At 36.8% G+C, this 23,147-nt stretch overlaps 1 protein-coding gene across 1 annotated transcript in view; it reads left to right on the top strand.

Moving 5' to 3' along the window:
* The window catches only part of RNF17 (ring finger protein 17), a 117,809-nt gene that overhangs the window by 29,015 nt on the left and 65,647 nt on the right, over nt 1-23,147 (top strand). Inside the window, exons 10-16 of the mRNA XM_005888714.1 lie at nt 3,376-3,686; nt 4,801-4,890; nt 6,430-6,588; nt 10,241-10,430; nt 11,244-11,412; nt 12,759-12,949; nt 13,889-14,030. Coding sequence (XP_005888776.1) covers nt 3,376-3,686; nt 4,801-4,890; nt 6,430-6,588; nt 10,241-10,430; nt 11,244-11,412; nt 12,759-12,949; nt 13,889-14,030 — 1,252 coding nt within the window. The remainder of the gene's footprint in view (nt 1-3,375; nt 3,687-4,800; nt 4,891-6,429; nt 6,589-10,240; nt 10,431-11,243; nt 11,413-12,758; nt 12,950-13,888; nt 14,031-23,147) is intronic.

Genomic DNA, 23,147 nt, shown 5'->3' with positions numbered 1-23,147 from the left:
GGCAAAATGGTTTCTGTAAATTAATGCTACATAAAATATTTAAGAATTAAAAGACCTAGAAAGGATTAGTATCCAATGATGTATGTGTCATCTTTGAGATTTATTTACTCAGCCAGCGTTGAACACTGATGTGCTAGCCTCTAAGTGTTGAAAAGTGAAAGTGTTTACTCAGTCATGTCTGACTCTCTACAACCCTATGGACTGTAGCCCTGTCAGGCTCCTCTGTCCATGGAATTTCCCAGGCAAGAATACTGGAGTAGGTAGCCATTCCTTTCTCCAGGGGATCTTCTGGACCCAGGAACTGAACCTGCATCTCCTGCATCTTCTCCATTGGCAGGCAGATTCTTTACCACTGAGACATAACACCCTAAGTATTAAGATTTATGCAGAGAAGTTACAGTAAATAAAGAATGACATATGTAAACAGTAAAGCGCATAATTGCTTTGATAGTAAAATGTGCAGTCTAATGGAGATGCAAAAGAAGGGAATGATCAGTTCTTTGCAGGGTACCAGGGGACTTGGAAAGAGCAGATTTTTATTTTCCCCCATTCATGAAAAATGAGTACCAGTTGAAAGGGAGAACAGTAGGGAGGCAGCATCTTAGCAGAAAAAAATTTATGGGCAGTGAGATAGTATACTGTGTTCAGGAACCTGCCTGTAGAATTTTGTTTGACAGAGGATACAAAGAGGCTGAATCCTAAAAACTTTGTATGCTCTGGTGGTGTTTGAACTTTATTTCCTAGACCTGTGCTACCCAGTATGGTAGCTGCTAACCATGTGTGGTTATTTAAATTTAAACATAAATTAAAACTAAATAAAATGAAGATTTTAGTTCTTTGGTTGCACTAGACACATTTCAGGTGCTCAGTAGCTATATTTGGTTAGTGACTATCATATCAAATATCATGCGGCATATTTTCATTATCGCAGAAGATTATGTTGGATAGCACAGGTGTAAGTAATAGCCATTAAAATATTTTCAGAATGAATGTAAAAGTACTTAGGTTACATTTGTAAAAGATAACTCTAGTGACCATAGAGAATTTTTTGGAAGAATATGAGGCTAGAGGCTGAAGGATGGCTTAGGTTATTATATGACCTAGCATATAATATTATATATTTATATATATATATATATATATATATTATATGGCCTAGCAAATGATGAGAAATCAAATGTAGGTAGTAGCACTGGAAAGGAATAGGTAATGACAAATGCTAAATAAGGAAAAGTGGTGAAACTTAGTAATCGTTTCAGTGTGAGGAATGAGGAAAAGGGAAGCATTCCAATGATTTATAGGTGTATCTTTGGTGACTGAGGTGATGAATTGTGGTGTTACTTACCAAGATTGGAAATATACAAAGAAAAGTTGGGAGGGGAAGATAGTGGGATATGCTGAGTTCCTGTTTTTTACTAGGTATCTGGGGAGAAACCTGTGGAGGGAAGTTACAGGATTTGATTCTTGGTTTAGGAGTAGTCAGAATATAAATGGTTTAGAAACCCCCAAAAGAAAATAAGTTTATTCATTTGAAGGTGGTATGGCTCCTCAGGAAATCATCCCTCAAGAAGCATCACATTCATTACTTTGGGGAACTAATGAGGGCCTGGCCCACAGCATTACAAGCTCAGAAACAGACATGAGCAGATCTACTCTAAACCAGGTAAACTCATGTAAACCAAGTTCACAAAACTGACACATGATCTGAATGCCAGTTTATTAACTTAAGGGGCAGATAGTATTATCACAGGAACTATTAATAGAATACTTATGTTGGCATTCTTTTCTAATATCCAAACAGACACAGAAAGCCAAATCATCAGAAGCTTCGTGGTGTTTTTGGAATAAAGGGAATAAGATATATCAAATAGCTGTGAAGAGTGTTGGTACTAGTCAGCCTGCTGTGTTCCTTGACCCCACAGGGAAGACCTTGCCAGAGGCCTCAAGTACCAGGCCTTTGGCTCGAGTCATCTTGCCCACACATGGAGCCCTGGCCCCTGTATACCTCTGTGACTTGACTTTCTGCATTTTCATGGATGATCATCCTTTCCAGTCAGTACATTCTTCTAGATGTTTTCATAACTTGAATATGGTTACTGTCAAATATTTTTGATACCAAAAGGTATTTTCTTTAAGCGTCTATACTGATCTTGCCATGGTTTTAAGTTTTACTCAGAAGTCTTTTAAATTTCTCCCTAGATTTTAGGGAATATCACTGTAGCCTGCCTCTACTGATGACAGGTGGTAATTAAAGAATGGGTTTGCATAGTGAAAACAGATATTGAAGTGGGTCAAGGACTGCGCCCTAGAAAAATATTAAATTTCAAGACAGGGAAAGAGTAACTTGCAAACCATAGGAAACGAAGAGGGAGCAGGAGAGACTGATACTCTAAAAGTCAAAGGAGGAGAGGTTTGTGAGGCAGGAGTTGATTGACAATGTTAAATGTAAGGTCAGATAAGATACAAAGAAATGTTTTAGATTACAAAGTTGTGTACGTATATGTATACTTAGGAGGTGTTTGGACCTTTAGTCAACATGTATTAAGAGACAGATAAAATAGGTCTGCTGAATTCAGTTGGCTTTGTAGGTTCTTATTTCTGATTTCATTTGGCTTCTTATATGGTGATCTGTGAAGAAACTAAAACTTTCATGGGTTAACTAGAATAAAGGCTTCTGAGACTCAATCTCATTTCTTTGATAGAATTTCTATACTTATAGATTTGATAGCTTTTATCTGTGTGGATTTCTGAAGATAGAAAAATATGGAGTGAAGTGAATAATCAGCTGCAGGTTAGTGGCTGTTGAATAATCATACCCAAAGGATTCAGACTAATCATTGTTTTAACCCTCTATGTAGGTTTCTAGAAATTGTCTCAGGATTGTACCTCTCAGTGCTTCCTACACTTTATTTTTAAGCTAGTGAATTGAGAGAAATAATCTTAGCATAATTTAAAATCAAACACCAAAGCCAAATCAAAGTTTGAACAATTAAAATTGAAAACCATATCCACTGTTCTTTTAGGATCAGATAGTTGTGACTTGACTGTGGCAAGTTCTTTCTTCAACTTCTCATTGATTTTCTGTTGTTGACCTTTTAAAGCTTGTGGACTTCTTGGGAATGGGCAGGAGTTTCTTTTGGGATAATGGGAATGTTGTAAAATGAAGTTATAATGATGGTTACACAACTCTAAATTTAGTAGAAATTATCGGATTTTATAGTATGTAAATTATTTCAGTGTTGCTGTTTTTAAAAATACTCATGGGACACCTGTACAACTTGAACTCTTTATATGTATGTGTTGCAGTACTGTCATGTGGTTTTAAAGTAGATCTAAAAAATTATGATTTAATGTAGCCTCTCTATTTTTAAACAGATGTGATCCTCAAGAAAGTGAAATGGAAAAGAATGGTCAAAAGAAATACAGTTGTAAAAAGGAATTTTCTTATGGTGGTACATACCTATCACTAGAAAAGAAAAAGGCTGACATTTCTGTCCTAACTAATGAAGCCCCACTGACTTCTTCACAATGGGAAAACAATGACATGCATTTGGCAGCTGACTTCCAGCCACAGAAAGAGGTTGTTGCAGCAACACTCCCTAAAACCATTGCTGCTCTACCTCAGGTGGGATCTAGCCCTGATGTGATCATTGAAGAAATTATTGAAGAAGAAGAAAACCTGGAAAGTGAGTAAAAATACAAAAACAGGGAAACAATAAATCATGTCTGGAATTGGAAACAAAATTAATACCTGTTTGTCCCTGACCTTAACAAACATATGTCTATTATCTTACATCTCATTATGAGTAAAGCTGTTGATCCCATGCCACTCCTTTCACATTTTCCAAAGTTAGGATAATTTTTAATTTTAGTGCAATAATACAGCTAAACTCTAATATTTGGTTTAGTGAGTGTATTTGACTTTTTAGCATTCCACATCATGAAGTCGTGAAGCTGCTTAGTTGTGTCCGACTCTTTGTGACCCCATGGACTGTAGCCCACCAGGCTCCTCCATCCATGGAATTTTCTAGGCAAGAGTACTGGAGTGGGTTGCCATTTCCTTCTCCAGGGGATCTTCCCAACTCAGGGATCAAACCCAGGTCTCCCGCATTGTGGGCAGACGCTTTACCGTCTGAGCCACCAGGGAATCAGCGTTCCACATACAAACCTCTATAAAAGATGAAAATACTATAAGTAAATGGTGTTAGTAGAAGCAGTCTGATGACATTGTCCTTAAATTTAAGAACAGAATATCCTAAATTTTTGTCCTGAGATGTAATCCTTTATGAAAATGAACTATCATGAATATTGGGCTTTGCTGGTGGCTCCAATGGTGAAGCGGGAGACCCAGGTAACATATAGAAGCATCTATTTGGTAACGTTTAAATGTATCATGATTGTTTGATTAGATTTCTAGTGTTGGTATTCTCACCATCAACGCCAGTGAGATACTGCTGGGTGTAGTTACACTGTCAGTTGTCTTTAGGGCCACTTTCAAGAATCAGCTTTGGTTTTCTCCTCCCTCCCCCCTGCCCCCACTCCCACTCTGTTCCATTGGTTGACTTCCCAAAATGATACCAAAAAAGAGACAAGCTGTTTTTTTCCGCTATATTATTATTATCATTGGTTATCTCAGTAAGTTAAGAAAACTAACAGGACTTTGCTTGCTGATACATAAGGGTCTCAACCAATCCAGTATTTTGCCAAATTCAAGTACAGCTTCTCAAGCAGTGTGTTAAGTATGCCGTTATCAACATAATAAAACTAACACAGTTGCCTTTATTTCCTATTTTGATGAAGCATGCTTCACAGATTATTTTGCTAAAACACCTAGATACCCAACAAAGCCTCTTCAGAAAAAGTCATCTGTTTCTTTTGGATCAAAAACAGGTACTTTAACAACTCTGAACTTGATGTAGCAGAGTTTGATGTATATAAAAAGTATTCTGTTATATATAAATTTATATAAAGTATAAAGTTATATAAGTAACTTACAGAGAGTGAAACAGTAAAATGAATTTTATTAATAACTAAAACTTTTCTTTTTTTTTTTTTTTTTTGTGCTGGCTTGTGATATCTTAGCTTCTCCACCAGGAGTTGAACCCAGGCCTATGGCAGTGGGAACTCTTAATTCCTAACCACTGGACTGCCAAAGAAATTCCCAAAACTTCTTTTTTAATGTTAAAAATCCTGGCTGTTATTGGCAAAAACATTTCTGAAATTTATAACACTTCCCTCAGCTGTCTCCCCAGTAACACATACTTATTGCTTTACCTCATCCTCAGTATGGGTGTTATTCTTCATGATCTGTATTGGATAGGTAAAATGACCTATTTGTTCAGTTTTTTATCTTGTATCTATACTTCAGTTCCTCCTAGTCACTTTTACTAGATTTATTAGAACATCTGCATTGTTTAAAAATTAAATATATTAAATACCCTGTGACCCTTTTCCCCTAATCTACTCCCATTCCATTTAGTCTATTCCTCCTTTCTAGAGCTTCTTTATGCATATTTGAACAAATACACATATATTATGTTTCTGACTCTTAGCTTTTGTTTTTGTACATAAAACATAGCTTGCCATACACACTGCTGTGTTCTTTCCCTTCCTTTCTCTTTTTTCTTTCTATTTTTCTTTTTCTGTTTTTGGCCATGCCATGCAACACGTGGGATCTTAGTTCCCTGACAAGGGATAAAACCTGTGCCCCTGGCAATGGAAGCATGGAGTCTTAACCACTGGACTGTCAGGAAAGTCCCCTAATTCCTTCCTCAACATTATACTCTGGAGATCTTTTCATATCGGTAAAAACACTTGGCTTAATTACTACTGTATGAAAAAAGTTTCTGTCTTTTTTATTCTACCCCACCCTTACTTCCACCAAAACATACACATCTCCCTCTAAATGCTGCTCACTATGTTGGTTTTCCAAGACATTTTTTCATACTTCTCTGGCCTGATAAGATCTAGGAGTCAAAGCAGCCATGAGCTAATTATTGGTTCCTTCAGTTTAGTGTAGTTTATACAGGATTTTTGTAGCAATACTAGAAACATCATTGTCATTGGGGTTCTGAAGCTCTAATTATGTTTATGAATAAATTCTGAAGTTTTGATGTAATGCCGTAGGTTATAGCATGTACTCTATCTGGTACCTAACTAACTTAGGTACCTACGTGAACTTCAATTCCACTTATTTAACATATTTTGCAAATGTTTACAGTTCAGGTTGCTAAAGAAATCATTGTGAAAGTGGAATTTATTTGTCCGTTGGGTTACTATTTGGGATTTGGGTTACTCTTTTATGAGGCTTAAGTATTCTAGAGTTTGCAGTGCTACGGGACACATTCTTTTAGAAGATACTGCATTCAATTTTTGTGAATTCTTTCCTAACTTTTGGTTTATTAATGTGGTTTGAAAATTCTCATCCAGGTTCTCCAGAGCTGGTTTTTGTAAGCCATGTAATACATCCTTGCCACTTCTACATTCGGAAGTATTCACAAATAAAAGATGCAACAGTGTTGGAAAGGAAGGTGAATCAGTTTTGCAATAAGAATTTACACCTTGATCCTTCAGATGTTTTGGAGCTAGGTAATGAAATATTATTTCAAGTTAAAATATAAAGCTTAGTTAAATACTTGGCAACTCATGTAGACTTTTTATAATACAGATTTGAGCAAGCATAAAGCTTTTGGAATTATTTAACATAAGCTAAATTTTATTTAGGTAAATGAGCTAAATATTAATTTTTTTGCTCAGAGATATCATAGTAGTAATACTATTATGGTATACAGTATACATAATTCAAATGTTTTTAATACATATCATTTGCCAAGTTTAATTGGAGTCATAGTAATTTGGAACTTGCTGTCTTTTTTTCATATTCTTTTCCATTATGGTTTATCACCACATATTGAATATAATTGCCTGTGTTCCCGCTAGGACCTTTTTGTTTATCCATTCTGTACGTGATAGTTTGTATCTGCTAACCTCAAATTCCTACTTCATCCCTCTCCCAGCCCCCCTCTTCCTTGGTAGTCACAAATCTGTTTTCTAGGTCTGTGAATCTGTTTCTGTTTCACTAGAGTTCATTTATATCATATTTTAGATTCCACATATAAGTTATATATATCATGAGGTATTTATCTTTGTCTGACTTACTTCACTTTAGCATGATAATCTAATCTGACCATGTTGCTGCAAATAGCATCATTTTGATCTTTTTATGGCTGAGTAGTGTTCCATTGTATATATGTACCACATCTTTATCCATTCATCTGTTGATGGACATAAAATTGACTGTTGAGTGAAATATACACAAAAACTCCATTATGGAGTATGGTGAGATTTTTTAAATTATAAAGTCCATAATGGGTTAAATAATTTGTCCCCTTGTCTCTAGAGAAAAGTATTTCTCTAAGTGTTTCTTGTAGTATGCATATCATCCCTTGCTATCTTCATGTGGATGTTGAAGATGTCATTGAACATCTGAATGAGATAGATGCAGGGCAGTGCATCTTATTTCCTAGTGCCATACAGAAGGTAGCTGGTAAATTTAATCAATGCATCTTAATTCTGTGTATAATTTGCCATAAATTAGGCTTTCATTGGTAGCTCAGCTGGTAAAGAATCTGCCTGCAATGCACGAGACCCTGGTTTGATTCCTGGGTCGGGAAGATCTCTTGGAGAAGGGATAGGCTAACCACTCCAGTATTCATGGGCTTCCCTGGTGGCTCAGATGGTAAAGAATCCGCCTGCAATGCGGGAGACCTGGGTTTGATCCCTGGGTTGGGAAGATCCTGGAGGAGGGCATGGCAGCCTAATCCAGTATTCTTGCCTAGAGAATCCCCATGGGCAGAGGAGCCTGGCGGGCTGCAGTCCATGGAGTCACAAAGAGTCAGACATGACTGAGTGACTAAGTACATACAGTACAGGCTTTCATTACAAATATCTTCTTTAATGTTGACTAAATATGATTATATTCTAATGAAGCTGTGATTTGATTTATTAGTAGAGCATTTTCTCATTCTATTAATATCATTCAATGCCTGTATATAACTGATATCAAAAAGTACTATATTATCTATTCAGCTTTATATTTGTTGCTGTTGTTGTTTAGTCGCTAAGTCGTGTCTGACTCTTTGAGGCCTGATGGACTATAGCCTCAAGGCTCCTCTGTCCAGGCAAGAATACTGCAGTTAGTTGCCATTTTCTTCTCTTAGGGGATCTTCCTGACCGAGGGATCGAACCTGCATCTCTTGGATTGGCAGGTGGATTCTTTACCATTGAGCCATCAGAGAAGCCCCAACTTTATATTGGTAGTTCTTTAAACGTGTTGCTAACTCTCAGCTGATCTTTGTAGCTTATCAGAATATCAGAAGATTAGAATCATCATATACTTCTGATAAAATGAATAATAATTTTTAAAGTTAACAGTTTTTAAATTTGAATGTCTAAGGAGGGAAGTATAGTGGTAAACTTATATATAGTTAAATTTTTAATGACTGCAAATAATTCTCTAAATTTAATATATATATAAAAGAGCTCAGTTTAGTTTCAGAAAATATTCTAAGAAAGTCAAAATATCATTCTTTAAGTTGTCACGGATAATTATTTCAAGGTAGATATACATAGTTTATATACTCATTATCTTTTGAGAAATTAGTGTTAAGGGAAGAAATGTAATACAGTGCTTTAGCTGAGTATCCTCTTGTTCCCTTTTTCTGTCTGAGCTTTTCATTATAAAGAACAGCAAAAGGCTTCAATAGGCTTTTATCTCATCCATTTCAACAAAGAATAGTTTAATAGAATATAGTTTAAGAATATTGGTTATATAATGTATCAACATAAGAGGAAGGTTGGTGAAAGTCTCAAGGCCAAGTACAAGTTTTGGTAGAACTTGAAAGGTTACCCTGTGTGCCCTTGAGCTATCCTGTTCTTATTAGCAAATGGAGAGGGGATTTTGCAGCCTCTCTCTATAGGGTAAATGAACAAATCTTACCAAATTCATCTCTGATGTTAGCTCAGTTGTTAAGAGAATGGGCTCCAAGATTGCATGGGTTCTCTTTCTCCCTCTTGTAAGTAGCCATGCGGCTTGGGCTGGATTTGCAGCCTCTCTTTGCCTGGTTTCCTTACCTATGGGCTGGAAGCAGCATATCTGTGGGGTTGTTGTGGGGAGAAGGTAAATTCAGACACAAACTACTGAGAACATTGCTGAGCTGATAGTAAAAGTAAAAATGCAGGCTTCATTCTAACTTGATTTTTTTTCTAGTTATTAATTTGTAATTCATCTGATCCTTCCATAAGGTCTTCTTCTGCTGTTCAATCCTTGGTTCACTTTCCCCTTTTCTGAACTCCATTGTGTATTAATTTCTTAATTTTTGCCTTTCACGCTCTGCCTTTCTTGGTTTCCTAACTTTTACTCCCCTTTAACCAAGAGAAGGTCATTGCATCTTCCTTTATGCTACCTAAGTATTTTATAGATTTCAGTACGTCTGTATCTGTACATGTGTGTGTGTACATGTACAAGGATGATCTTTACTGTTATAAGTACAGTGATTGATAGTCATTTACTTGCATGTCTCCTCTCCTTTCTTTTTTTTTTTTTTTAAGAAAAAATTAGATTTCTTGTTATTCTTTTTTTTTTCTTCTGTTTTTTACAAACCCTTGTGTCGAGGGCTGACTTTGTATAGATTACAGCAAGGGAACTGCTCTGCTTCGTTGGAAACCCCGTCCCAGAAGCAGGTCATCTACGAATGGTTTAGTACCAGGTTCCCCACGAATGTGCCATGCAAGACAGTCGAGGGAGTGGCCGCCTTTCCAGCCAGACCCCATGTCCCAGGATGAAGGGTTCTCCACACTGAAACCCAGTCCCGACAGTCCTGACATGCGGTGGGGTGCGCCACACCATGCCCTAAGGGATTTGGGCTCCTCTCCTTTCTTGAGCAGGACAGTCTTACTCATCTTTATTATAGTTCATAAAACACAGGTCCTCAGTAAAGGACTGCTGGCTTGATACTCTGTATTTTCACCTTCCTGTCTAGTTCACAAGATTCTGTATAACAGAAATTGCCAAAATATACTACCTTTGATCCCTCTCATAGCACTGACTCAGTAGTATATCACCAGTTAATAAGTGAATTAAGACTTTTTTGTGATAGAATCTAATGTACTTGTTTGTAAATTAGAGGTAATTAGATATTTTCTTTGTAGACATTGATAATCATTTGTCTCCATTATGTAGGTGCAAGAATATTTATCAACAGTATTGAAAATGGAATGTGGTGTCGAGGAACTATTACTGAATTAATTCCAATGAGAAGTGAAAGTATTAGAAAACTTTGTAGTCCAACCAAATTCTCAGTCCGTGAAGTTGCACTAATACAAATATTCATGGTAGATTTTGGAAATTCTGAAGTGCTCATTGTTGCAGGGTATGTTATAAGTATTATATATTCCTTGCCTGCTTAGAAACACTTGTGATGGGGTAATACTAAAGAATAAAGAAAATTAGGAAGAGGTAGAAATAAGTTATCCTTCTTCACTTCCAAGTCATATACTTTTTATTTTGCTTTGAAATTTGTCTTACTCATTACTAAATTAGCAAAGTATTATACTTTATCAGTGCTACTAGATGGGGAGCTTAGAAAAAGAACTTTTTGATGTTTCAAACTTAAATAATCTTCTACATTGCTTCAAAGCAGAGAATGAAGCACAAAAATTTTCTTTCTTTTAAATGTTCGTTAGTTGCCAGATGATTGAGTAAAAATTTCAATCATATTTATTTAATCTCATTATTCATATTAAAGTGGCATAGTGTCTAGCTCATTCTAGGTGTTCAGAAATGTTTCCATTAGTCTTACAGCAAAATAAAGCAAATTGAAGAGGTTCTTGTAGTAAGGACCGGTATTAACTCTTGCATGGTCATTTTATTAAATTGTCATAACTTTATAAACAAATATATTGCTGTTTGGGTGTGTCATTATGCCTTTATATATATGAAAGATAATCCAGATAAAGGCTGTTGAGATTTATTCTGTAGGTAAAAATAGTGTCTGTGGTTTTAAAAGATAGGTTGAATCTATATTATGAGATAGTATGAATCAGAATATAACTTTCTAGAAGATTTAACTTAAAAAGAGAATGTGTAGAATTCTAAGGTATTCTAAATGCATACCTTTTGTGGGCTAAGGCAAGCTTGGGCTTGAAGCATTATTTTCATTAACTATTGCTTGAATTCTTCCCAGAGTTGGTGACTCTCATGTGAGATCAGAGCACATTGCTAAGCAGCATATCATACTAAATGACTTATGTCTGGTTCTGAGAAAGTCTGAGCCATATATTGAAGAACTGCTGAAAGATGTCCAGCCACTAGCACATCCATGTTCATTGAAAGACATTGTTCCACAGAACTCAGTAAGTGAGACTTAAATTATTTCTTTTTTTTTTTTAATTATTTCTTGTTTGGGGGCCAAATAGTCCAATTTTAACTATGCTTTAGGGTTCAGATTACTGAATGTAGGTTCATGGCACCAGTTCACTTGTTAAATACCTTTTGCATAATAAACTATTGGTGCAAGTGAAAAAGGAATTGAACTTCCATTTCTACAATCAGAATTGATCTTAATGGGAGATTATACTTAATATGTGTATATGAACTTAATGATGGGTGAATATCTGAGTAAACCACTAAATTTTAGAGTCAAATAAATATGGAGAGAAAAAAATTTGACATGGTATGGCATATGTTTCTATACATTTCTTCTCTATTTTCATGACTCTTTGCTCACTACTTATTAACTATATTGCATTCTGCTTTTGTATTATTTATGAATATTTGTTCCCCAGAAAGATTTGAAACTCCTAGAAGACAGAAATTGTGTGTAAGAATACATGTTAAGCAGTTGTATTATTAGAAAGTCTGAAAACAGGAGTCTGTGCCTTTGTTCATCTTTGTATTCCAGCACTTAGCAAATCACCTAGCACACAGTAGGCATTCAACAAATATTTGAAAGAATGAATAAAGAAATAAAAGGAAACATATAAAAATATTAGCACTGATGTTTTCCTCAAAATTATTTTGGTTTCGATTTTATCCTATGAAGGATAAAACTTTTTTTTTTGCACTTATCTATTCTGAGTAGGTTTTACTTTTTTATGTTCATAAAATCTTTAGAAAATTTTTTATTTTTAAGGAATATGTGGTTTTGACCCGTGAAATGTATGCGTACTTAAAGATCCAAAGATCAGTGAGCACAGTTTTTTTTAAATTTTTTTCAATGGGTGAGTATTTTTCCTTATTATTTAAGTAGCATGTGCCTCGTATATTGCTAGTAATGGAAACTAAGCATCTGATGATTATAAATATCTAATGTATTACATGGCTTCCATTATACTTTTAGAATTACCTTTTGGATCTCATCGTTTAAGGGGAAATTTTGTATGTCAATACTTCTTTTATCTTTAAATTTTTATTTGTTATTTTCATATTAATATTCACAAGTAAAACTAAGTCCTGAAGTACAACAGCTTATGGTCACCTTGAGACCACGTTAATAAAATCCAAGTATGATCTGTACATTGTATATACATAAAGACTGTCCTCCTTGGGTTTGTGAGCCCAGTTGCTTCTATCTTCTTCTATCTATGGTTGGTTCAGTGCCTTTGCTCAAATTTACTGTTAGAAAGATAAATCTACAATATTGTACCATTTAGAGTTAATTATAATTACTGAACACATTGAAATTTTACTTTTTCCATAGAGTGAAGGCTGGGGAGAAGAAGCTAAAATAGAATTTTTGAAAATGGTAAATAAGAAGGCTGTTTTAATGAAAGTTTTTAAAGAAGAAGATGGTGTGCTTATTGTAGATCTGCAAAAACCACCAACAAATAAAATAAGCAGTGATATGCCTGTGTCTCTTAGAGATGCATTAGTTTTTATGGAACTAGCAAGGTAGGTAACTTATTAAAACATAAATATCTTCAAGGTTATAGCTGTAGATCAGAATAGCAGATTTTACCTTTAAAAAAACATGGGCTCTAAAGTGAACTATAACATACTCTTAAGAGGGAGCACCCAATCCTAAGCACTAGACTATCAGGGAGCACACCGTAACATATTCTGAGAATTTAAAGGTATCTCTGTCAGAGTTTTCCAAGTACAGTTGTGTGAAAATTGGATTCAGATCATTTGATTTAAGGAAATAGGGATATTAAGGTAGCTCAAAATAGAAGTTACTGGTAAGATAGTGAACTTTTTTTTTAGACTCTAGCTAACCTTACAAGTAGCTAGTGTTTAACAGTTCCTTATTTAAATTTTCTAAGCTTTGGAGTAAGATCATGATCACTACTGTATATTAATATATGAATCTCGAGTAGATACTTATATTTCTTTTCTTTCTTGTCTGTGATGAACAAAGAGATAAAAGTAACCACAGAGATAATGGAAGATACTTTCTGTCCTGGGCAATAACAGTCTGGAAGTGACCCAAGTAGATTGCATTCTGTAAAACTTAAGTAGGCTATTGTAGCTGGAAGGGGCCACAGAAAACCCTCAGCTGGCCTTCCTTGAGTGCTGCCATAGACCATGAGTATCACGTCAACCAAAAGAGTAGAAACTTTGAGTACTAAATGTAGGCCCAACTCAAAAATGCTCCAACACAAACTTAAAGATTAATTATTGAGTTTTGAGACTTGACCTCTTATTTATGCTTATTTGATAATTAAAGATAATGCCACAAAATATTATAAATTAGAAGAGAAAGGTTGGGAAAATATTCTTGGTAGATAAATCAGTATATGTGCAGGTCTTTTCTTCAGATCAATTCACTGAGAGAAGAGAGATCTTAGGAGAATGGCTCTTGCTTATGCTTTTAATTGTGCTTTTAATTAGGTTTAGATCTCAAACACCAAGAAGTCATTCTGGAAAAAATACGACCTTACACTATCCTCCACCTATTTTGCCTAAAGAAATGACAGATGTTTCAGTTATGGTTTGTCATATAAATAGTCCTTCTGATTTCTATCTTCAGTTGGTAAGTATATAATGGTCCTTTGAGACAACGTATTTTTTCAAATACTAAGTAAAATGTATAATGGAAATGAGTGCCCAGTATGCATTCTAGAGCAAACAGACTGCTGTCAGCCTTCTATAAATTTTAAGTTTCTTGGTAGCTGCAACTTTAAACAAGAAACTCACATGATTCATAGTAAATTGAAGGAAATCGTCATTCTGCAAGTTAGTGAAAATAGGAAGGGGAAGGAAAATGAAGGATCCCTAATGTATAAATATTTCTTGCTACCTTCTGAAATCTAGAAAGCAGGAGAGCATATAGAACTGGCAGATCAAAATAAAATAACACCCATTTCTGATAATGTATGAGGATTTATTTATTGCTAGGTAATATTCTGAATTTGAACATTAAAATAGATTCCAGTTAAAGGCATTCCATTGTCTGTTTGGATATATGATTGATGGGTTTGTTTTAGATAGCTACCAGCATTAAGGTTCGTCATTATTGATCTCTTTGTGTCCATGTTCTATATGAATTAATGCATTGTAAGGGCCATAATGTTTTGTGTGAATTAACTCATTAATCTTTACATCAGTCTTATGAGGAGGATACTATTACATTCATTTTAAGAAGTGGAAATTCTAACCAAAGGCCTGAAGCAACTTGCAGAGGTCATATGGCTACAAAAGAGTAGAGCCAGGACTGAGCCGGACTCACTCAAAGCCTGTCACCTGATCATAGGCATGTGTATATATTTCTGGGCTCTCTGTTCTGTTCCATTGATCCATATGTCTGATTTTTTACCAATACCATACAACTTTGATTACTGTTGAGTTAAATTCAGTCGCTCAGTCATATCCGACTCTTTGTGACCCCATGGACTGCAGCATGCCAGGCCTCCCTGTCCATCACCAACTCCCAGAATTTACCGAAACTCATGTCTATTGAGTCAGTGATACCGTCCAACCATCTCATCCTTTGTCGTCCCCTTCTCCTCCTGCCTTCAATCTTTCCCAGCATCAGGGTCTTTTCAGATAAGTCAGCTCTTCGTATCAGGTGGCCAAAGTATTGGAGTTTCAGCTTCAGCATCAGTCCTTCCATTAATTACTGGAGCTTTGTAGTATTATTTGAAATCTGGATGAGTTATGCCTCTTTCTTTTTTTTTCCTCAGGATTACTTTGGCAGTTCTGGGTATTTTAAGGTTCTATGTAAATTTTTGGATTATTGTTGTAGTTGTATGAAAACTGTCATGAGTAATTTGATTGTGATTGCATTCAATCTATAGATTGTTTTGGGTAGTGTTGCCTTTTAAACAATATTTTTCCAATCCAAGAGCATGGTATTATCTTTCCATTTCTTTGAGTCCTCTTTAATTTCCTTTATTAATATTTTATAGTTCTCAGCATATTAAGTCTTTCTCTTCCTTGGTCAAGTTTCTTGATAGCTGTATTTTTTTTGGTGCAACTTTAAAAGGTATTGTGTTTTTACATTCCCTTTCTGATATTTTCATGGTTAGTGTAAAGAAATGAAACTGATTTCTGGATGTTAATCTTGTGTCCTACTGCTTTGCTGAGTTCATTTATTTTTGAACAGTTTTTTTTGTGTGTGTGGTGTCCTTAGGGTCTTCTATAGGATCATGTTATTTGCATATAGTGACAATTTTAACTCTTCCCTTCCAAGTTGGGTACCTTTTGTTTCTCATCTGATTGCTGAGTGGCACAGTTTTATTTACTGTGGCTTTGTAGCAGGTTTTGAAATGATAATGTGTGAGCTGTCCAACTTTGTTCTTTTTCAAGGTTGTTTTTGAACTTTGGGGTCCCTTGAGATCTCATGTGACTTTTAGGATGAGTTTTTCTCTTTTTAAAAATTTTACTTATTTTTTTAATGGCTGTAGTGGACCTTCACTTCTGTGTGTGAGCTTTTCTCTAGTTGAGGCAAGTGGGGGCTACTCTCTAGTTTTGGTGTGAGGGCTTCTTGTTGTGGTGGCTTCTCTTGTTGTAGATCATAGGCTCTAGGGTGTGTGAACTTCAATAGTCACAGCACACGGGCTCAGTAGTTGTGGGACATGGGCTTAGTTGCCCCACAGCATGTAAAATCTTCCCAAATCAGGGATCAAATCCATGTCCCCTGCATTAGCAAACAGATTCATAACCACTGGACCATCAGGGAAGTCTCTAGTATGAGTTTTTCTATTCTACATGAAACATCATTGGGATTCTGATAGGGATAGCTTTGAATTGTAAATTGCTTTGGGTACTGACATCCTTTTTTAAAAGATTTTATTTATGACTTTATTTCAGTCTTCATTGTTGCAAGGCTTTCTCTAGTTGCAGCAAGTGGGAGCTACTCTTTGTTGCTGTGTGCAGGCTTCTCACTGTAGAGATTTTTCTTGTTGCAGAGCATGGACTCTAGATGCATGGGCCTCCGTAGTTGCAGCTTACAGGCTCTAGAGTGCTGGCTCTAGAGTTGTGGCACACGGACTTGGTTGTTTCATGGCATGTGGGATCCTCCAAGGCCAGGATCGAATCCGTGTCCCCTGCATTGGAAGGCAGATTCTTAACCACTGGACAGCCAGGGAAGCCCTGGGTATTGACATCTTAACTGTTAAATCTTCCAGTTCATGAACATGGAATGTTTTTCCATTTATTTTGTAGCAGTGCTGTGTACTGTACAACAAGTGTACAAGTCCGTATGATCAGTTATATTTATTCCTGAGTATATTCTTTTTATTCTACTGTAAAATGAGTTGTTTTCTTAATTTCCATTTGGACTGTTCATTATTAGTGTGTAGAAATGCATGTGATTTTTTGTAATCATTTTGTAGTCTACATCTTTGTGTGCTTAATTGTGTCCAACTCTTTGTGGCCCCATGGGCTGTAGCCCGCCAGACTCCTCTGTCCATGGAATTCTCCAGGCAAGGATACTGGAGTGGGTTGCCTTGCCTTCCTCCAAGGAATCTTCCCAACCCAGGGATCGAACCTGTGTCTCTTGTCTCCTCATTAGCAGGCGGATTCTTTACCACTAGCTCCACCTGGGAAGCCCATTTATTAGACCTGCTAGTATTTTTGTGGCCTCTTTAGGGTTTTTTACCTAGAAAAGAGATCATTTTCCTGTTTCTTATCAATTTGGTTGGCTTATATATATTTGCCTAATTACTGTAAATGCCATATACATATATATATATTTGCCTAATTACTCTGGCTAGAACTTATAAAACTATATTAAATAGCAATGGCAAAAGCATGCATGCATTCTTATTATCATTCTTAGAAGAAAAGCTGTCAGTCCTTCATATACAAAGTTTGCTTTCTTAACCACTTCAAAATATACAGTTCTGTAGTATTCACTAACTCACATTATTGTACAGCATGCTGATCTGTAGAATTTGTTCATCTTGAAAAACTGAAACTTGGTACTCCCTGAACAGTAATTGCCTGTTTCATTCTACCCCCAACTGCTAACAACCACAGTTCTACTTTCTTCTATGAATTTGACTATTTAGATACTCATATAAGTGGAATCAAACAGTACCCTGCTTTTCAGAAGTTCAGTTTACACAAATTTCATTTTTCTGAAAAACCTACATTGGTCTTATCAAAGAAAAGTCAGCCTCTTTGCTTTACTACATTTTGGCTTACAAAAGATTTCATAAGAACACTACTTTCAGATACCAGGGATACCTGTATTTGTCCTTTTGTCACTGGCTTGTTTCACTTACCATAATGCCCTCCAGGTTCATCCATGTTGTAGCATGCAATAGAATTTACTTTAAGGCTAATTAAATATTCCATTGTATGTGTATACTACATTTTTTTATGTGTATACTACATTTTATTAATTCAGTCATCCATTGATGAACATTTGGCTTGGTTCTGCCTCTTGACTATTGTGAATGATGCTGCAGTGAACATGGGTGTGACAAACTGTAGTGTCATTCGGTTCCTTTTGTATATCTGTGTTTATTGTTACCATGAGGATTACATGTAACATCCTAAAGTTATGTGTAATTATATGTAAAAATTATGTGTAATTAAAGTTATGTGAAACATCCTACAGAAATCTAATCTGAATTAATATCAACTTTAACTGCACAAAACCCTACTTCTGTATAGCTCCATTTCCCTTTTAAATAATACCAATCTCAAAAATTAATCTTGGGAAAAAAATTAATCTTTGTACATCAAATACTCAATAATGTAGACTTATAATTATTTGTGTGCATTTGTCTTTTAAATCTTATAGAAAATGAAAGTAGAGTTAGAAACCAAAGTTAATAATACTGGCTTTCATATTTGTGTGTTTACGTTAATCACAGATATGTATATCTTAATGTGAATTTACGTTATGCTGTAGCATCCTTTCATTTCCTTCTGAAGGACTCCCTTTAGCCCTTTTTATAAGGCAGGTCTAGTGGTAGTGAACTTCCTTACCTTTTGTTGATCTGTGAATGGCTTATTACTCCCTCATTTTTGAAGGATAGTCTTGCTGGATCTATAATTCTCAGTTGACAGTTCTTTCTTTAGCTCTTTTAAGTGTATCTTCTGATTACATTCTGACCTCCAAGGTTTCTGATGAAAAATCCGCTGATCATCTTATTGATGATCCCTTATATCTGAGAAGTCACTTTTCTCTTACTGCTTTCACGGTTCTCTTTGTATGGCTATTGACGGTTTGTTCATCATGCATCTAGTGTGTCTCTCTTTGAATTTATCCTAACTTGGGTTTTTTGAGTATATTAACATTCTAAGTCTGCTATAACAAAGTGCAACAGGGAATTCTCTGGTGGTTCATTGATTGATTAGGACTGTTCTTTTACTAGCAGGGGCTGGATTCAATCCCTAGTTGGAGAACTAAGATCCCACAAGCTGCATGGTGCCCCGCCAAAAAATGCCACAAAGTAGGTAGTTTTAAAAGCAGAAACGTATTGACTCCCAGTTCTGGAGTTTACAGGTTTAAGGTCAGGGAGTCATCAGAGTTGGTTCCTTCCTTCTGAGGTTGGCGGGGAAGGTGGGGGGTGGGGGCGGGACAGAGATTTGTCCCATGTCTCTGGACTAGATTGGTGATTTGCTGGCAATCTTTAGCACTCCTTGGCTTCTGCTGCATCATCGCAGTCTCTGCTTCCTTCATGTGGCAATCTCTCTGTGTAACTTGTCTGTCTCAGCTTTTTAATACAGACACCAATCATATTGAATTAACTCCAGCCTAAAACTTTTATTTTAACTTGATCCTATCTGTAAAACTCTATCTCCAAATAAGGACACATTGAGGTCCTGGGGGAGGTGGTTAGAACTTTAGTATATTTTGAGGGGAGGACACAAACCAACTCATAAGCAGTCTACTCTCTGCTCTATCAAAAATTTCCTCCTCACATGCAGTCACCCCATCCCAATGTTCCAAAAAATCAATTATCTTACATCAAGTCCAAGTCTAGAATCTCACATAAAATCACTAAATTCTGATTAGCTCAATCAGGTATAAGTAAGAATTCTTTAACTGAAGCTAGGCCAGAACTCCTCTCTATCTCTAAATTTGTGAGAATAGACAGTAAGTCTATTCTCACAAATCCTAGCAGGAAGAATTCCATTAGAATCTTACGACTTTAGAATAATCCTTGGCTGCTGGATGTTCTGTCCTCCAGTCCCCCTTGGGTGTGGCCCTTCCCCCTCAACCCTGAAGCAGCCTCATCCAATGGAATTGAGGAGTTGTCCTAACTCTGAAACATAGAAGGAGGCCCCATCCCTGGAACAGAGGAGAAGACAGCCCTGCCTTTCAGGTCTGTGTGCTCTGGGCCTGCAGTAGCAGTGGCACATGCTCGAGCCTCTGAATCACCTTCAAAATCACTCCTCTGTTTTCTTGAAACATATGTTCATGACCAGATCACTCTGTCAGCTCTCTTCCTGCCTATAGAATCTCACAAGCCCACCACCCTTCTCTGCTTCATTTCCTCTCACCTCTGTCCCCTTCAGTTCAGGCTGGCAGTGTTTCTGCTGAGATGATTGATTAGCTTCATAAATCATAACATCCATATTCCCTTCAGCAGACACTGTCCAGCCATACCCTTGATGTTCTCTCCAGAGCTTGCTTTCTCATTTTTTGAAATACAAATAGGCTAAGAAATTCCTAAATCTTCAGATTCTGGTTCCTTCATGTTTAACAATTTATTCTTCAATTTATCTTTGTCTTCTCACATTTTATTATAAGCAGCAAGGAGAAACCAGGCTGACACTTTGACACTTTACTTAGCAATCTCCTCAGCTAAATATCCAGTTCAACTTTCTACCCAGTACAGTATAAATCAGCTAAGTTCTCTACCCCTGTGTAACAAGGATTTCCTTTCCTCCAGTTTCCAGTATCATATTCCTCATTTCTCTATGAAATCTCACCAGAAGCACCTTTAGCATCCATATTTCTACCAGTAATCTTTCCAGGGTAATCTGGATTTTTTTCATTCAGGTACCTCATAATTCTTCCTCTTCTTTCTGCTCATAACCCAATTTCAAAGCTTCTCCCATAATGTTAGGTATTTATTACAACAGCACCCTGCTTTCCCATTTCAATATCTATATTAATTCCTTAGAGTATCATAAGAAAGTTCCACTAATTAAGTTGCTTAAACAGTGTAAGTTTATTGTCTCATGGTTCTGAAGTCTAGAGGTATTGAGGTCAAGTTGTTAGTAGTGTTGGTTCCTTCTGAAGGTCATAAGTGAGAATGAATCTATTTCCCTAATTGCTGGTGGTTAGCTGGAAAATACTGGTGTTCAGTGGCTTCTACTTCACTCCATTTTCTACCTTCACCTTTATGAGCATTCTACTGTGTGTGTGTGTGTGTGTGTGTCTCTCTTTGCCCAATTTTACTCCTTTTTTCCAGCCATGAAATTGAAAGATGCTTGCTCATAGGAAGAAAAGCTATGACCAACCTAGACAGCATATTAAAAAGCAGAGACATTACTTTGCTGATAAAGGTCTGTCTAGTCAAAACTATGGTTTTTCCAGTAGTCATGTATGAATGTGAGAGGTGGACCATAAACAGAAAGTTGAGCACCAAAGAATTGATGCTTTTGAACTGTGTTGGAGAAGACTCTTGAGAGCACCTTGGACAGCAAGGAGATCAAACCAGCCAATCCTAAAGGAAATCAGTCCTGAATAGTTATTGGGAAAGACTGATGCTAAAGCTGAAACTCCAATACTTAGGCCACCTGATGCGAAGAACTGACTCATTGGAAAAAGACCCTGATGCTGGGAAAGATTGAAGGCAAGAGGAGAAGGGGACGACAGAGGATGAGATAGTTAGATGGCATTACCGACTTAATGGACATAAGTCTAAGCAAGCTCTGGGAGTTGTTGGTGGACAGGGAAGCCTGGCATGCTGCAGTCCATGGGGTCACAAGGAATCAGACACAACTGACTGACTGAACTGAATAAGGAAACTAGTCATACTGGATTAAGACCTACTTTCAGTTCAGTTGCTCAGTCGTGTCCGACTCTTTGTGACCCCATGGACTGAAGCATACCAGGCCTCCCTGTCCATCACCAACTCCCAGAGTTTACTCAAATTCATGTCCATTGAATCGGTGATGCCATCCAACCACCTTGTTGGAACAGAAAGATTATCTGAAGAAATAACGACCAACAACTTCCCAAATTTGATGACATACACAAATCTACAAATCCAACCAGTTAAGTATTACAGGATGATTTATGCCTCCCCCTAAAAGATATGCCTCCTCCAATCCTAAAAGATTGGAGCTGTAACCCCCAGAAACTCAAAACATGACCTTATTTAGAGACAGAGTATTTATAGAGATAATCAAGTTAAAATGAGGTCATTAAAGTAAGGTCAAAGAAAGGCAATGCCAAAGAATGCTCAAACTACTGCACAATTGCACGCATTTCACATGTTAGTAAAGTAATGCTCAAAATTTTCCAAGCCAGGCTTCAACAATATGTGAACTGTGAACTTCCAGATGTTCAAGCTGGCTTTAGAAAAGGCTGAGGAACCAGAAATCAAATTGCCAACATGCGTTGGATCATAGACAAAGCAAGAGAATTCCAGAAAAACATCTATTTCTGCTTTATTGACTATACCAAAGCCTTTGACTGTGTGGATCACAACAAACTGGAAAATTCTTCAAGAGATGGGAATACTAGGTCTGGTATTCCTTCTTGAGAAATCTGTATGCAGGTCAGGAAGCAACAGTTAGAACTGGACATGGAACAACAGACTGGTTCCAAATAGGAAAAGGAGTACATCAAGGCTGTATGTTGTCACCCTGCTTATTTAACTTATATGCAGAGTACATCATGAGAAACGCTGGGCTGGAGGAAGCACAAGCTGGAATCAAGATTGCTAGGAGAAATATCAGTAACCTCAGATATGCAGATGACACTACCCTTATGACAGAAAGCAAAGAAGAACTAAAGAGCCTCTTGATGAAAGTGAAAGAGGAGAGTGAAAAGGTTGGCTTAAAGGTCAACATTCAGAAAACTAAGATCATGGCATCTGGTCCCATCACTTCATGGGAAATAGATGGGGAAACAGTGTCAGACTTTATTTTTTTGGGCTCCAAAATCACTGCAGATGGTGGCTGCAACCATGAAATTAAAAGATGCTTATCCCTTGGAAGAAAAGTTATGACCAACCTAGACAGCATATTAAAAAGCAGAGACATTACTTTGCCAACAAAGGTCCGTCTAGTCAAGGCTATGTTTTTTCCAGTGGTCATGTATGGATGTGAGAGTTGGACTATAAAGAGGACTGAGCACAGAAGAATTGATGCTTTTGAACTGTGGTGTTGGAGAAGACTCTTAAGAGTCCCTTGGACTGAAAGAAGATCCAACCAGTCAATCCTAAAGGAAATCAATCCTGAATATTCATTGGAAGGACTGATGCTGAAGCTGAAAGTCCAGTATTTTGGCCACCTGATGTGAAGAGCTGACTCATTTGAAAAGACCCTGATGTTGGGAAAGATTGAAGGAAGGAGGAGAAGGGGACGGCAGAGGGATGAGATGGTTAGATGGCATCACCGACTCAATGGATGTGAGTTTGGATAAACTCCGGGAGTTGGTGATGGACAGGGAGACCTGGTGTGCTGCAGTTCACCAGAGAGTCGGACACGACTGAGTGAACTGAACTGAACT

Source organism: Bos mutus, chromosome 12 (genome assembly GCF_027580195.1).
Source record: "Bos mutus isolate GX-2022 chromosome 12, NWIPB_WYAK_1.1, whole genome shotgun sequence".
Lineage (NCBI taxonomy): Eukaryota > Metazoa > Chordata > Mammalia > Artiodactyla > Bovidae > Bos > Bos mutus.
This window is presented reverse-complemented; position numbering and strand designations above follow the sequence as displayed.